Source organism: Gekko japonicus, unplaced genomic scaffold (assembly GCF_001447785.1).
Source record: "Gekko japonicus isolate JY-2015 unplaced genomic scaffold, Gekko_japonicus_V1.1 scaffold6663, whole genome shotgun sequence".
In the NCBI taxonomy this organism is placed as follows: domain Eukaryota; kingdom Metazoa; phylum Chordata; class Lepidosauria; order Squamata; family Gekkonidae; genus Gekko; species Gekko japonicus.
In genome coordinates this window covers 7,977-24,228 of record NW_015167732.1, presented here as the reverse complement: position 1 = coordinate 24,228, position 16,252 = coordinate 7,977, and the positions used below count along the sequence as shown (strand labels likewise).

At 52.0% G+C, this 16,252-nt stretch overlaps 1 protein-coding gene across 1 annotated transcript; it reads left to right on the top strand.

The window, feature by feature from the left end:
- Positions 1–972: 972 nt before the first annotated feature.
- On the top strand, positions 973–10,770 carry LOC107112953 (solute carrier organic anion transporter family member 2B1-like; the record flags this gene model as incomplete). Its single annotated transcript, XM_015414161.1, has 4 exons — positions 973–1,142; positions 5,618–5,682; positions 7,142–7,262; positions 10,360–10,770. Coding segments are annotated over 4 exons (513 nt in total), but the record flags the coding sequence as incomplete, so codon positions are not given.
- Between the last annotated feature and the right edge of the window lie 5,482 nt (positions 10,771–16,252).

Here is a 16,252-nt window from a genome sequence, read left to right as displayed (position 1 = left end):
AACTGTAGGCCCCTTTCCGTACACTCCTTTTAATCCATGTTCACCGCGGTGTCCTCCAAGCAATCCTGCACTGAAATCGAATCCAACCTTCTTTTTAATCCAGTCCAGTTCTTCCTGTCAAAGGTCATGGCTCAGGAAGGGAAAGAATACTACAGATCAATGACTGGCTATATAGAAGGTGTCATTACCTCCCTTCAGTGGTCAGCCCAATTTCAGCCTGCTGTTGCCTCGGGTTATTTGGATGCTGTTTTGCTTTGGACTGAAATTGCCTCGACTCGAACACTAAAAAGAAAAATCCAGACTGGCAGGCAAATGCAGAAAGTTGCTACAGGGCTCAAGTCTAGCTGCGCTAAAGTCTGCAGATTTCCAAGTGGGGGTGTGTGGCCTGGGGACCTGAGCTTTACAGTTGGGGTCCTTTGTATTGGAAATATGTGAGTTGCAAGGTCTAAGATTCAGTCATTATAGGGTTAATCTGTTCACCTTGTGTGCTACTGTTTAGCCTGACCCCTGAAAGAAACCTGGCACAGAGCCAATGGAAAGATAGCCCGGGAAAATCTAAGTCTGTTTACTAGCAATCATTGGTTAATGCAATCAGGTGACTTCCTTCTAGGGGTCAAGAAGAACAAGAAGAAGAATCTCCATTGTTGTGTGACCATGCAGTCTGTCTGTTTGTAGCTGTAAAGATGTGATGTAGTTCTAGGTGTCTCTTTTATTTTGTAGCTTTTCCTGTGAACCCTTCCCCTTAGAAATAAAGATTTTTACATAGAAAGAAATGCCTCCTCTCCAGTGAAGCAAAGATCCATAGCAAACTCTGAATATATAAGTATTTTTGCCTATTTTTCCCAACACCTTGAAGCCATGACAGCTAGCTCTGCTTATGTACTGATTTTTAAAAAAAATGTCTACCCCACTGGATGTTCTTAGAGTTTGTTCCTCCCTCCCTCACATCTTGCCTCCCTCCTCCCCCCGCAGAATTACACCAGATGTAACTGCATCGTCGTCAGCGGTGCCCTGGGATCTGCCGTCCCGGGGACCTGCGGCATCAAGTGTTCCCGGCTCCTGATTCCTTTCGTGGTGCTCGCCTGCATATCCGGTTTTATGGCAAGCCTCACACACACGCCAGCCTTCATGCTCATCCTCAGGTAGTGGAAGAGGCAGTGTGGTATCTCATAGGAGCTTGGGGAGGACTTGTCTTTTCTCTGCAGAGGGGGGGCACATTTCGGTAATCTGCTGGGTTGGCCTTAGGAGTGTGCAAAAAAACAACAACCAACCACAGTATTTTGGGGGTTCGGGTACATTGAACCCGGAAAATATCAGTATTTTCCAATATTCCTGAATCCCAATACCGGTATGGTATTCGGATTCAAGAAATATTCAGGAAACCCAAATTTTTTCAGCTCCATTATACCCTATGGGGACTATTATAGTTAATGGGACCCTTAGGGTATAATGGAGAATCGATCTGAGAGTATCTGGGGCTCGGGGGGGGGGGCTGTTGGGGGCTATTTTTTAAGGTACAGGCACCAAATTTGCAGCATAGTTGCTAGTGCCTCTCCTAAAAACAACAACAACCAAGTCTCAAAATGATTGGACAAGGGGGTCCAATTCTGTGGTCCCCCAAAGAAGGTGCCCCGTCCTCCATTGCTTTCAGTGGAGGAGAAAAGGCATTTAAAGGGATCGCGGTCCATTTAAATGTCTTCTTCGTAGTAAATTAACTCCAAAAGCATTTAAAGTATCTGCAGTCCCTTTAACCAACTCCAAGCAGTGAGTTCACCCAGAAAGCATTTAAAGGGACTGCAAGCCCTTTAAACACCTTCAGAGTTCACTCGCTGTGGTGTCGCATGGTTTGGAGAAGGCAATCAAAAGGACCACTATCCCTTTAAATGCCCTTTAAGTTAGACTATCCAGCAGCCCCGAAAATCACAAATATTTTCGGGATTTTGGGGGCTTGGCCATTTTGGATAGTCGAACAATACACCAAATCTGTATCCAGCTGAGACAATATCTGAAAAATACCAATAAGGTATTTTCGGATTTTTTTTGGCTCCGATTTAGCTGAACACATACCCCTAGTTGGCATGATGGGCATTCAAGAGAGGGCATGAAAAGGAGGTTGGCTTCAGGGACAGGGTGCCATTGACAAGCAGACGCTTTACGGAGTAGACCAAGCAGAAGTCCCTGCCCTGAAGAGCTTCCAGTCAGAGGCTGGAAGAGTCAGCAAAGGTGGAGAAGGAAGGGGACAGGGCAGGAGAAGAGTGGAAAATCTGTTTCACATCATTTAGCACAGGGGTCCCCATCTTTTTTGAACCTGTGGCAACCTTTGAAATTTTGACACAGGGTGGTGTGTGCAACTGTAAAACAGCTACCGTAGGAGGTGGAGCCAGCCACAAAATGGCTGCTGCAGGAGGTGGAGCCAGCCACAACATGGCTTCTGCAGGAGGTGGAGCCAGCTACAAAATGGCTGCCGCAGGAGGTGGAGCCAGCCAAAAACTGGCTGCCACAGGAGGTGGAGCCAGCCACAGGGTTTTTCCCCTTCTCAGTTTTATCTTTCTGTTGGCTCTCTACACTACACTCCCTCTTCTCTCTCTCTCTCTCTCTCTCTCTAGTCTTCCTCTCTGCTGTTTACTCCTTTTGGTTTACTCTCTACACCGTAGTGCTGCCGACATTCAACCCAGTCATTCCACTCCCTCCTTCTGTTCCTCCAAATCTTGATAATATTTCCACTTGTCTCACAGCTATTTTCGTCTGGATATTGGATCATTATCTCGGTCAATACCCAGAAGTCAGAATTTATCAAATTCCCCTATTCCCTTTCCTTTTCGTCTCTCTTAATTGGTACGATCAGTCTTCTGAACAAGTTAAAAGCTGGGGCATTATGTTTGACGCTACTTATTTCTTTGCAGTTAACACTACTGGTCTGGTTAAGGTTGCTGATTTTTTTTGGTCAATAATATTATTCAGTTTGGTGTAGTGGTTAAGGGGTTAAGTGTAGTGTAGAGAGCCAGTTTGGGGTAGTGCTTAAGTGTGCAGACTCTAATCTAGGAGAAACGGGTTTGATCCCTCACTCCTCCACCCGCAGGTGCTGGATGACCTTGGGCAAGCCATAGTTCTGGCAGAGAGCTGTTCTCTCAAGGACAGCTCTCTCAGGCCCCGCCTACCTCACAGGAAATGCTCCCTCTAAGCTGTGGTGTCTTGTGAGCAAAAATTCTATTTTGTGAGCTACTGGCATTCAAGTTGTGAGCGAGCAATTTGGCTACTGCATAAATCAGTTTGCTCTGGAGCCCTCCTTCCTGAGCTGAGACCAAACTGTGAGCCGGACGCTAAAAAACTGTGAGCTGACTCACACTAACTCAGCTTGGAGGGAACACTGCTCACAGGGTGACTGTTGTGGAGAGGGGAAGGAGACTGTAAGCCGCTCTGAGACACCTTTGGGTAGCGAAGGGCGGGGTATAAATCCAATCTCTTCTTCTTCTCTTCTGTGTTGGGGACCCCTGCTTTAGCATAAACAAACAGGCACTAGGTCATGGAAGCTCATGCTTGTTAGTCTCAGAGGTGCCACAGACTCCTATTTATTTTTGCCGAAAAGGCTGACGCACTTCCTCTTCTCGTGCCTTGACCTAGTTTCTATAGTGGGTGAGGAACAAGGGCTAAGTCTGCTGCTGCCGCTGCTGAGAAGAATTTGGTTTTGAGAAGAAGAAGAAGAAGAGAAGAGATTGTATTTATACCCCGCCCTTCACTTGGAGTCTCAGAGCGGCTTACAAACTCCTTTCCCTCCCCCTCCCCACAACAGGCATCCTGTGAGATGGGTGGGGCTGAGAGAGCTCTTTTGAGGACTGCCCTTGAGAGAACAGCTCTGACAGAACTACGGCTTGCCCAAGGTACATCAGCAGGTGCAAGCGGAGGAGTGGGGGAATCAAACCCGGTTCTCCCAGATTAGAGGCCGCGCACTTAACCACGACACCAAACTGGCTCTCCTTACAAGCTTTGCCCTCCTTACAAGTTTTGAGAACTTGTAAGGAGGACAAGGAAGAGGTTGAACCCTATCTGGGTCCAGCGAGGGAACTGCGGGGAGCGGGGGCAGGAAAGGACAAGGAGCAGGCAGTCGCGTAAGGGAGCAGGAGACCTTCGGCCCCTGCCTGACCGCTGCTCAGCTTCTTCCACCTCTTTGTACTGAGAAAGCCGGAGACCTCCTCCTCCGGTAATGTCCCTTCACGGTTTAGTCTTGTTGGGGTGAGCGAGTCAGCATGCCTGGACATTGGGGGGCGCTACATCACTCTAAGGGTATATAAGTGTTTCCTCCTTGAATGGGATAGGCCTCTCTTTGTCTTCACCTGGGAGCTGCCCTCTGACCCCTCCTCTCTTTCTCCCTTTGTCCTCTCCCTCTCTTCACATGGCCTTCCACGGAGATACAATGCCCTCGTACTCGCACGCATGTGATGCCGGACAAGCTGGCCATGTGCGATAGGAAAAGTCTCTTTCTCCTTTCGACTGCAATCTGAATGTGAACTGGACCTTCTTGAATAAATGCAAGTTTTTAGCTCTTGCAATATACTTCCTGGGATATTTATCTACTGCACTCGGTATCACTCTAAGAGTATGTAAGTGTTACCTCCTTGAATGGGATATGCCACTCTTTGTCTTCACCTTGGAGCTGCGCTCTGACCCCTCGTCTCTTTCTCCCTTTGTCCTCTCCCTCCCTTCATATGGCCTTCCATGGAGAAACAGGTCCCTCCTGTAGAGACAGTGCCCTCATACTCCCACGCACGTGATGGCGGCACTCTCTCTTCTTTCGACTGCAACCTGAAGGTGACCTGGATCTACCTGATGGTTCCCAGTGGTCAGCCATGTCGGTCTGAAGCGGTTGAACAAATTTCGAGTCTAGTTTGGCACCTTTAAGACTAACAAAGGTTTATTCAAGGAATGAGCTTTTGTGTGAATGCACACTTTTTCAAATACACTGGGATGGATTCGGGATCTACGCTTTTTGCAATATACGTAGAATCGTAGAATGTTAGAGTTGGAAGGGACCTTGCAGGTCATCTAGTCCAACCCCCTGCACTCTGCAGGAGCACAGCCGAAAGAGAGCCCTACAACAGACCCGAAAGATGATTGTCCAGGCTCCTCTTGAAAGCGTCCAGCAAAGGAGCCTCCACCACCTCCCGGGGCAGACTGTCCCACTGCTCAACCACTCTGACAGTTAGGAAGTTTCTCCTGATATTTAGCCGGTATCGACTCCCTTGCAATTTTCACCCATTAGACCTAGTCTTGCAATCCGGAGCAAGAGAGGATAGATCTGCTCCACCTTCTACATGACAGCCCTTCAGATATCTGAAGACTGCAGTCGTGTCCCCTCTAAGCCTTCTCTCTCCCAGACTGAACAGACCCGACTCTTTCAGCCTTTCCTCATAAGACCAGATCTATTCACTGCACTCAGTATCACTCTTCTATGACTGGGCAAAACTCTGCTCTATGAACCAAATCTCCCAGTATATCCACCTTGTATAAAGTGGCCCCGCAGATGGCATGGGGGTTGGCCAGGTGTTCTCCCTGCCTGGTTTGTTTCCGTCTGTTTAGCTCTCACGAATCCTCCTCCTCCTTCTTCTTCTTTTGTCTTTAGGAACGTTAAGGCCGAAGACAAGTCTTTTGCCATCGGGATCCAGTTCCTCTTGCTACGAGTTGCCGGTAAGTCAGAGGCCAAGGCTGCGTGCGTGCAAATCCACCTTTCCACAATTGGGTACTCGGTCTAGCATTCTGAGAAACAAGGTTCTAGCCCCCGCCCCAGTGGCTGGGCAGAAAAGGTGAGAGCCTCACCGAGTGTCCGCAGTGGGGCCTGGAGATCTCCCACTATTACAACATAAGAACATAGGAAAAGCCAGTGTTGGATCAGGCCAAAGGCCCATCCAGTCCAACAATCTGTCACACAGTGGCCAGAAATACCAGGTGCCCTCAGGAGGTCCAGCAGTGGGGCCAGGACATTAGAAGCCCTCCCACTGTTACCCACCAAGAACACAGAGCATCACTTGCCCCTGCCTGAGAGTTCCTATAAGGACATAAGAGAAGCCAATGTTGGATCAGGCCAATGACCCATCCAGTCCAACACTCTGTGTCACACAGTGGCAAAAAAAAAAAAAAATACCACGTGCCATCGTCCAGCAGTTTGGTTGTGGTTAAGACTACGGTCTCTAATCTGGGAGAACCGGGTTTGATTCCCCACTCCTCCACTTGCACCTGGCTGGATGACCTTGGGCAAGCCGTAGTTCTGATAAGAGCTGTTCTTGAAAAAGAGCAATTTCTGTCAGAGCTCTCTCAGCCCTGCCTACCTCACAGGGTGTCTGTTGTGGGGAGGGGAAGGGAAAGGAGTTTGTAAGCTGCTCTGAGACACCTTTGGGTAGTGAAGGGCGGGATATAAATCCAATCTCTTCTTCCAGTTTGGTGTAGTGGTTAAATGCGCGGACTCCAATCTGGGAGAACCGGGTTTGATTCCCCACTCCTCCACTTGCACCTGCTGGATGACCTTGGGCAAGCCGTAGTTCTGATAAGAGCTGTCCTTGAAAAAGAGCAGTTTCTGTCAAGCGCTCTCTCAGCCCCCCCCCTGCCTCACAGGGTGTCTGTTGTGGGGAGGGGGAGGAGTTTGTAAGCCACTTTGAGGCACCTTTGGGTAGTGAAAGGTGGGGTATAAATCCAATCTCTTCTTCTTCTTCTTCTCTCCTCCACTTACACCTGCTGGATGACCTTGGGCAAGCCATAGTTCTCTCAGAGCTGTACTCTCAAGAGCAGTCCTTGAAAGAGCTCTCTCAGCCCCGCCTACCTCCCAGGGTGTCCGTTGTGGGGAGGGGAAGGGAAAGGAGTTTGTAAGCCGCTCTGAGACTCCGAGTGAAGGGTGGGATATAAATCCAATCTCCTCCTCCTCCTCCTCTTCTTCTTCTTCTTCTTCTTCCTGGAAGTTGGCGACTCTAAGTTGGGAGGAGGAGGGAGCGGGAGACCTGCTCCCCTGAGATGCTCTCCCCCCTTCTGCCCCTGTCTGTACATCTACATCGCGTTTGTGCATCGTAAACGCCTGTGGATCCCCATTCGGGAGGAAAGCCAGCATACAAATGCTTACGTGAATAAATGCTCCAGGCCCCTCCGATTTGTTTTCCAGCCTGGCTGCCGGCCCCGGTGGTCTACGGCAGCATCATCGACACCGCCTGCCTCCTGTGGCAGTGGAAATGCCAGAAGAAAGCCGCCTGCAGGTACTACGACAGCACCGTCCTCCGGCACAGGTATGGCTGAGCCCTCGACCCCCCTATCCAATGCCACCCTGATTCACATGGGCCCCGGGTGGGTTTGTCAGTCTCCCGGTGGGGCGTGGAGATCTCACATGAAGTGGCCTGATCCTGAATCAGACCCTCGGCCCCTGCACAAGGCAGGAAATTCACAAATACCCCCCAGCCAGGTGCAGTGGTTAAATGTGAGGACTCTAATCTGGGAGAACCGGGTTTGAGTCCCCACTCCTCCACTTGCAGCTGCTGGATGACCTTGGGCAAGCCATAGTTCTAATAAGAGCTGTCCTTGAAAGAGCAGTACTGGAAAGAGCTCTCTCTGCCCCACCTGCCTCACAGGGTGTCTGTTGTGGGGAGGGGAAGGGGAAGGAGGTTGTCAGCCGCTCTGAGACTCCTTTGGGTAGCGAAGGGCGGGGTAGAAATCCAATCTCTTCTCTTCTTTTTCTTCTTCTCCTCCACTTGCAGCTGGCTGGATGATCTTGGGCAAGCCGTAGTTCTGATGGGCTTTCCTTGAAAAAGAGCAGTTTCCATCAGAGCTCTCTCAGCCCCACCGACCTCACAGGGTGTCTGTTGTGGGGAGGGGAAGGGAAAGGAGGTTGTAAGCCGCTCTGAGACTCCGAGTGAAGGGTGGGGTATAAATCTGATCTCCTTCTTCTTCTCTTCTTCTTCTTCTTCTTCAAAGTGGCCATCGGCATTTCCCTGGGCGTGTAAGAAAGGGCCACGAGAACTAAGCACTGATGCAACCAGGGGCAGATTAAGGCTCACTGGTGCCCTAAGCACTGACCAATCTTGGTGCCCCCAATCTTGGCACCTCCCCAACAAAAAACAGAAGATAACCCGAGGGTGCACCATGATCAATGTGCACTACTTTTATCAATTTTTTACAAATCTTCATTCGTGTTCTTTTTTCTTCTTTTCACCCTTTCCCAAACTTTGTGGTGCCCACTTTGGCCCTGGTCCCCTAAACACGTGCTTTGTCTGCTTCATGGTTCATCCACCCCTGGATGCAACCCTTCCTGCCCTCCCTCTCTTGATCTGCCCAGGTTCATAGAATCAGAAGTGCTGTCAGAATGGCCATCCAGCCTCTGTTGGAAAACCTCCAAAGGAGGAGAGCCCACCGCCTCCCAAGGGAGCCTGTTCCACTGAGGAATCTGTCAGGAAGTTCTTCCGAATGTTGAGCCGAAAACTCTTTTAATTTCCAAAGCAGCCATTTTCTCCAGGGGAACTGATGAGCTGCAATTCTGGGAGGCCTCCAAATAAATATAGACTGCAAAAACCTTTTAGCAAACTAATGTAAAATCATAGAAAATGTTAGAGTTGGAAAGGTACCTTGCAGGTCATCTAGTCCGACCCCCCGCACTCTGCAGGCGCACAGCCGAAAGGCAGCCCTACAACATACCCGAAAGATGGCCGTCCAGCCTCCGCTTGAAAACGTCCAGCGAAGGAGCGTCCACCACCTTCCGAGGCGGTCCGCTCCACTGCTCAACCACTCTGACAGTCAGGACGTTTCTCCTGATATTTAGCTGGTATCGACTCCCTTGTCATTTCCACCCATTAGACCTAGTCTTCCAATCCGGAGCAAGAGAGAATAGATCCGCTCCATCTTCTCCATGACAGCCCTTCAGATACTTGAAGACCGCAATCATGTCCCCTCTGAGCCTTCTCTTTCCCAAGCTAAACATATTTATTTATGTTCTATTTATGGTCATCATTTAGTAAAGAGAACCAGGTCAATACTATGCAGCTTTGACTCCGTCCATGAATGTTAGCTTCATAATGTGTCTTTTGTAGGACCGGCAAAAAGCCTCCATACAAGAAGGCTGTCCCCCCTTTTTGGAAGACTTCATGCAAGGAGAAGCGGGCTTATAATCCTAGAAACTCCCGTTGGGGCTTGACTTTTAAAACACTGGTGCAAAATTGTCTGGCAGTTAGCAATCTGTATGTATTGAATGTTACTGCTTATTGAATGTAATGAATATTTATACCTGACTAGGATGAAATAATGACACACTATGCACTTTACTAAATGATGACCGTAAATAGAACACATTTGTTTGCTAAAAGCAGGGCTATTTTTGGGCAGGAATTTTTGGGGCAGGAACGCACAGGAGCGGAGTTCCGGCTGGCTCCCAAGTTGGCCACGCCCAGCAGGAACTCATTAGCATAATAGGCCACACCCAACAGCAGAAACGCATTAGGATTGGCTACATTAGGGGCGTGTGGCCTAACATGCAAAGGAGTTCCTGCTACCAAAAAAGGCCCTGGGTTTTGACAACAAACAAGGTCAACAGAATAAGAAGCAAACGATGGGTGTGGCTGGATGACCACACTTCTGGTAACGAGGGGTGTGTGGCCTAATATGCTAATGAGATGTGCTGTCAGGGGTGTGGCCTAATATGCTAATTGGGTTTGCTGTTGGGTGTGGCCTATTATGCTAATGAGTTCCTGCTGGGCTTTTTCTACATAAAAAGGCCCTGCCTAAAAGGTTTTTGCAGTGTATATTTATCTGTTTCTAGACTCTCCTAACACTGCAGCTCGGGTTGCTTCACCCACCTGGAGGCTGGCAACCCTAACACTAGGGGATCACACACCCCCTTCGAGCTCTGCCCCCAAATCTCCCAGAATTTCCCAACCCAAAGATCGCAACCCTATGCCGCCCTCGGGTATCCAGCTTTGAAGGAGATGCTTCCTTAAAGGTAAAGGTCTCCCCTGCTCGAAAGCCAGTCGAATCCGACTCTAGAGATGCGGTGCTCATCTCTGTTTCCAAGCCGAAGAGCCAGCGCTGTCCGAAGACGTTTCCGTGGTCATGTGGCCGGCATGACTAGACGCCAAGGCGCACGGAACGCTGTTACCTTCCCACCGAAGCGGTACCTATTTATCTACTTGCAGTGCCTTGCTTTCGAACGGCTCGGTTGGCAGGAGCTGGGACCAGAGACGGGAGCTCACTCCGTCACGCAGCACTCGGGCCTCGATCTGCCGAGCTACAGACCTTCAGGTCTGCAGCTCAGTGTCTTAACCTCTGAGCCAACGCACTGACGCTTCCTCAGCCAGCCGTTGATCCCGCCTGACTTGCTCCCTTCCATTTCTGGGCCCGCAGGTTCATCGGCCTCCAAGTCGGGTTCGAAGCCTGCTGCCTTCTCTGCCTGGTGGTCGTCTACTACCTCTACTGGAGGAAGGGGCGGTCTCAGCGAAAGCCCACGGAAGAAAACCGCCCGGCTGAAGGACCAGAGCAAATGCCGGAAGCGACCAGTTGATCCGCCCGCTGGGACACCCGGCTTCTCTCCTGCCGAGTGGAAAGGCCGAGCTCCGTGCACGAGCCCTGAACTGCAGGAGCAACGGGGACGCGGCGGACAGATGACTCTTTCCTGCACCCGCCCCTGCGCTGGCACGTCCCGTCCTCTCTTCCTTTGCACACAACACCTCTGGAGTTAGTTACCCGGCTGCCAGCCGGGGGAAAGCGCGGTAGAACTGCAATCAGTCAATAAATAACCTGTCTCCTGGTCAGAGATCCCCCAAGCCTTTTGCTGGTCACTGAGCATCTCCTCGCCTTGCCCTGGGTGGCCCAAGCCAGATCTCAGGAGCAAAGTGGCATTGGCCCTGGGTTGGTCCTTGGATGGGAGACCGCCAAGGATGCCCAGGGTTGCTACGCAGAGGGAGGCAATGACAAAGAACCTCTGAATGCCTTTCGCCCTGTCCTGGGTGGCCCAGGCTACCCTGATCTCATCAGATCTCAGAAGCTAAGCAGGGTCATCCCTGGTTGGTACTTGGATGGGGGACCGCCAAGGAAGCCCAGGGTTGCTACGCAGAGGCAGGCAACGACAAACCACCTCTGTGTGTATTTCGCCCTGTCCTGAGTGGCCCCGGCTAGCCTGACCTCATCAGATCTCAGAAGCTAAGCAGGGTCATCCCTGGTTGGTACTTGGATGGGGGACCGCCAAGGAAGCCCAGGGTTGCTACGCAGAGGCAGGCAACGGCAAACCCACCTCTGTGTGTCTTTTGCCCTGTCCTGGGTGGCCCAGGCTAGCCTGATCTCGTCAGAGATGGGAAGCTAAGAAGGATCAGCCCTAGTTAGTCCTTGGATGGGAGATCACCAAGGAAGTCCAGGGTTGCTACGCAGAGGCAGGCAGTGGCAACCCACCTCTGTGTTTCTTTCGCCCTGACCTGGATGACTCAGGCTGGTCCAGTCTCATCAGATCTCGGAAGCTAAGCGGGATTGGCTCAGGTTGGTACTTGGATGGGAGACCACCAAGGAAGCCCAGGGTTGCTACGCAGAGGCAGGCAATGGCAAATCCACCTCTGCATGTCTTTTGCCCTAATCCAGGTGGTCCAGGGTAGCCAGGCCTTGGGAGCTAGGCAGGGATTGCCGTGATTAGTATGTGGATGGGACAATACTGACCTTCATGGACCAAGGGGCTGATTCAGTAGAAGACAGGCTCATGTGTGTGTGGGGAGGGGCTGTCGCCCAGGGGAAGAGCCTCTGCTTGGCATGCAGAAGATAAGTGCAAAGTCCTACACTTAGGTACAAAAAATCGAAGGCACAGATATAGAATGGGAGGGACTTGGCTTGACAGCAGCACATGTGAAAGGGATCTCGGTGTTCTGGTTGATCACAAGCGAAACATGAGCCTGCAGTACAATGCGGCTGCGAAGAAAGCTAATGCAATCTTTCGATACATGAACAGAAGCCTTGTGTCCAGGTCACGGGAGGTGGTCGTTCCACTCTATTCTGCTATGGTCAGGCCTCACCTGGAGTCCTGTGTCCAGTTTGGGGCACCACATTTTAGGAAGGATGTTGACCAGCTCGAGCGTGTCCAGAAGAGGGCAACCGGGATGGTGAGAGGGTTGGAATCCAAGTCTTATGAGGAAAGGCTGAAAGAGTTGGGTCTTTTTAGCTTGGGAAAGAGAAGGCTTAGAGGGGACAGGATTGCAGTCTTCGGGTATCTGAAGGGCTGTCATGTGGAAGACGGGGCAGGTCTATTCTCTCTTGCTCCGGATTGCAAGACTAGCTCTAATGGGTGGAAATTGCAAGGGAGTCGTTACCGGCTAAATATCAGGAGAAACTTCCTAACTGTAAGGGTGGTTGAGCTGTGGAACAGTCTGCCTCGGGAGGTGGCGGATGCTCCTTCGCTGGACGTTTTCAAGCGGGAGCGGGACGACCATCTTTCGGGTCTGTTGTAGGGCTATCTTTCGGCTGTGCTCCTGCAGAGTGCGGGGGGTTGGACTAGATGACCTGCAAGGTCCCTTCCAACTCTAACATTCTATGATTCTTACGAGGAAAGGCTGAAGGAGTCGGGTCTGTTTAGCCTGGGAAAGAGAAGGCTTGGAGGGGACAGGATTGCAGTCTTCAAGTATCTGAAGGGCTGTCAGGTAGAAGGTGGAGCAGATCTAGATCATGTAGAAGGTAGAGCCACTTCGGCGGGAGGGTGGGGTAGAAATTAAATAAATAAATAAATATTCTCTCTTGCTCCGGATTGGAAGACTAGATCTAATGGGTGGAAATGACAAGGGAGTCGTTACCGGCTGAATATCGGGAGAAACTTCCTGACTGTGAGAGTGGTTGAGCAGTGGAACAGTCTGCGTCGGGAGGTGGTGGAGGCTCCTTCGCTGGACGTTTCCAAGCGGGGGCGGGACGACCATCTCTCGGGTGTGTTGTAGGGCTGTCTTTCGGCTCTGCTCCAGCAGTGTGCAGGGGGTTGGACTAGATGACTTGCAAGGTCCCTTCCGTCTCTAACGTTCTATGATTCCGTGATCCGAGGTTCAGTCCCTGAGCTGAAGGATTGGGTTGTAGGTGATGTGAGAGGCCTCTACCCGAATCTCTGGAGAGCGGCTGCCGGTCTGGGTAGACAAGATGGACCACTATTCTGATTCAGTATAAGGCAGCTTTATGCGTTCATGGGTGTGTGTTCAGGGCCGGCCCGAGGGGTTTCTGCGCCCTAGGCCAGGCTGCCTCGTGGCGCCCCCCTCAGATGCCAACCTCCCGGTGGGGCTTGCAGACCTCCCAGCAGAGTCCCAGCAGCAGGGCCGGCCGAGAGAGGGCTCCGTTCCCTGCTGCCGCCTCCTGCCCGCCTGCCCAGGGGGCCTTTCTGAGCCAGAACCGCTGCTTGGCCCAAGCCCTTCCTGCGGTCCCCGGCCAGGAAGCGGCTCGGCGGCGGTGGGGATTGTTTGTGTGGTGTATTTTTTTTTGGGGGGGGGGGGAGAATTGCCTTCTGAATGTGACTTACATGATGTTATGAACGGTTTCCTTCACTATTTTCCGTGTCTCCCTTTTACATTTCTCAGATGGTTCTTCCTTGAACTGCTGCAGAAAAGCGGAGCTCGAGAAAAGCCGGCCAATCTGCTTCCCGGTGAGGCCACGGAACTCCGGGGGCGGGGGGCGGGAGTGGCTCTGGTCCAGGGTTAGGGGCAGCGGTGGAAGAAGAGCTCGAACTCAGCCAGCTCAGTCAGCAGTGCCAGCGAGCCCCGCAAGCGCCCCGCCACCAGCGGCCCCATCCCTGTCCGCTTCGACTTGCTGCACCCGGGGCGCTTTTGCACATGGGAAGGGGGCGGGCGGGCTCCGGAGGCTCCACACCCCCTTCCGGGCAGTCGACTGAGCACTCCCCAGGAGCTGGCACAGGTGCATGGCGGCCGGCGCAGAGTGGCATGCGCTCTGATGCCACGCTGCGGCAGCGACGAAAGGCGCAGCAGGCAGCTTTGGGCAGGGTGGGGGCCTTTAGCGGGAGGGGTGGCAGGGGAATTGGTACCCTGCTAGTATCTCCGCCCTAGGTGAGATACTAGCAGGCCTAGTGATAGGGCCAGCCCTGTAGATAAGACTGCACTGAATTCCATGTATTCCCCTTTCGGAACTTGGAAACCCGCCCCCACCCAGGTGCCACCACCAAAAATGCCCTGCTGGTATTCTACTTAACAAGGGACCAAGTATTTGGAGGGCTTTCATATAGAGGATAGAGCGGAGTTGTTTTCTGTTGCCTCTGGGACGCTGGAGGCTTTTTGCCTTCCTCTGGGCATAGAGCAGGGGTTCCTGGGGAAGTGGGGGTGGGTAGCTGTGAATTTCCTGCATTGCGCAGTGGGGTGGACTAGATGACCCCTTGGGGTACCTTCCAGCTCTCTGTTTCTATGACCGGGCTCCAAGGCAGACCGTGATGGCCTCTGAGCCCTGTTCAGCAATTGCAGCCAAAGGAGCATCAGCCCTGCAAATCTGAGTGTACGATTTATGCCGTCACAGTATTTCTGCTTGGCCCTGGAACATAATCTGGGTTGCCATACCCCATAACCCTAGTGAGAATCCTCTACCCGGTGCTCGAAGGGAAGCCTGCAGAGAGTTAGTGGGGAGGGTCTGTGGCTCAGTCGGAAGGGCCTCTTCTTGGCACATGGAAGGTCTCAGGTTCGATCCTCAGCATCTCCAGTTCAGAGGACCTGGCAGTACGTGAAGTGAAAAACCTCCGCCTGAGACCCGGGAGAGCAGCTCCCAGTCTCAGTAGACGGTGCTGCCAACTTTGATGGACCAAAGGGCTGACACAGTAGAAGGGAGCTTCATTTAAAGAGGGGCGATGACTCAGAGCTTCTGCTTGGCATGCAGAAGGTCCCAGGTTCAGTCCCCGGCATCTCCACTTAAAAGGACCAGGCAGTAGGTGATATGAAAGACCTCAGCCTGAGACCCTGGAGAGCTGTAAAGAGGGGCTGTGGCTCAGTGGCAGAGCCTCTGCTTGGCATGCAGAAGGTCTCAGGTTCAATCCCCAGCATCTGCAATTGAAAACAGCCAAATAGGAGGTGATGGAAAACACCTCTGCCTGAAACCCTGGAGAACTATGGGGAGAGGCCGTGGCTCAGTGGTAGAGCCTCTGCTTGGCATGCAGAAGGTCCCAGTTTCAATCCCCGGCATCTCCAGTTCAAAGGACCAGGCAGGAGGTGACATGAAAGACCTCAATGGCTGAGTGCTATAGCCTTTGCTTGGCATGCAGAAGGTCCCAGGTTCAATCCCCGGCATCTCCAGTTAAAAATAGCCAGGTAGGAGGTGATGTGAAAGACCTCTGCCTGAAACCCTGGAGAACTATGGGGAGAGGCCGTGGCTCAGTGGTAGAGCCACTGCTTGGCATGCAGAAGGTCCCAGGTTCAACCCCCAGCATCTGCAGTTGAAAACGGCCAGGTAGGAGGTGATGGGAAAGACCTCTGCCTGAGACCCTGGAGAGCCATGGAGAGGGGCCGTTGCTCAGTGGGAGAGCCTCTGCTTGGTATGCAGAAGGTTCCAGGTCCAATTCCGGCATCTCCAGTTCAAAGGACCAGGCGGTAGGTGATGGGAAAGACCTCTCTCTGCCTGAGACGCTGGAGAGCCGTGGAGAGGGGCTGTGGCTCAGTGGTTTGCAGAAGGTCCCAGGCTCAGTCCCCGGCACCTACAGTTAAAAAGGCTGGGCAGGAGGTGATGGGAAAGACCTCAGCCTGAGACCCTGGGGGATAGAATCATAGAATGTTAGCGTTGGAAGGGACCTTGCAGGTCATCTAGTCCAACCCCCTGCACTCTGCAGGAGCATAGCTGAAAGAGAGCCCTACAGACCTACAACATACCCGAAAGATGGTCGTCCCGCCTCCTCTTGAAAACGTCCAGCGAAGGAGCATCCACCACCTCCCGAGGCAGTCTGTTCCACTGCTCAACCAGTCTTACAGTTAAGGAAGTTTCTCCTGATATTTAGCCGGTAGCGACTCCCTTGTAAATCTACCCATTAGATTTAGTCTTGCAATCCGGAGCAAGAGAGAAGAGATCCGCTCCATCTTCTACATGACAGCCCTTCAAATACTTGAAGACTGCAATCATGTCCCCTCTAAGCCTTCTCTTTCCCAGGCTAAAGATACCCATCTCTCTCAGCCTTTCCTCCTAAGACTTGGATTCCAACCCTCTCGCCATCCTGGTTGCCCTCTTCTGGACACGCTCGAGCTTGTCAACATCCCTCCTAAACTGTGGTGCCCAAAACTGGACACAGGACTCCAGGTGAGGCCTG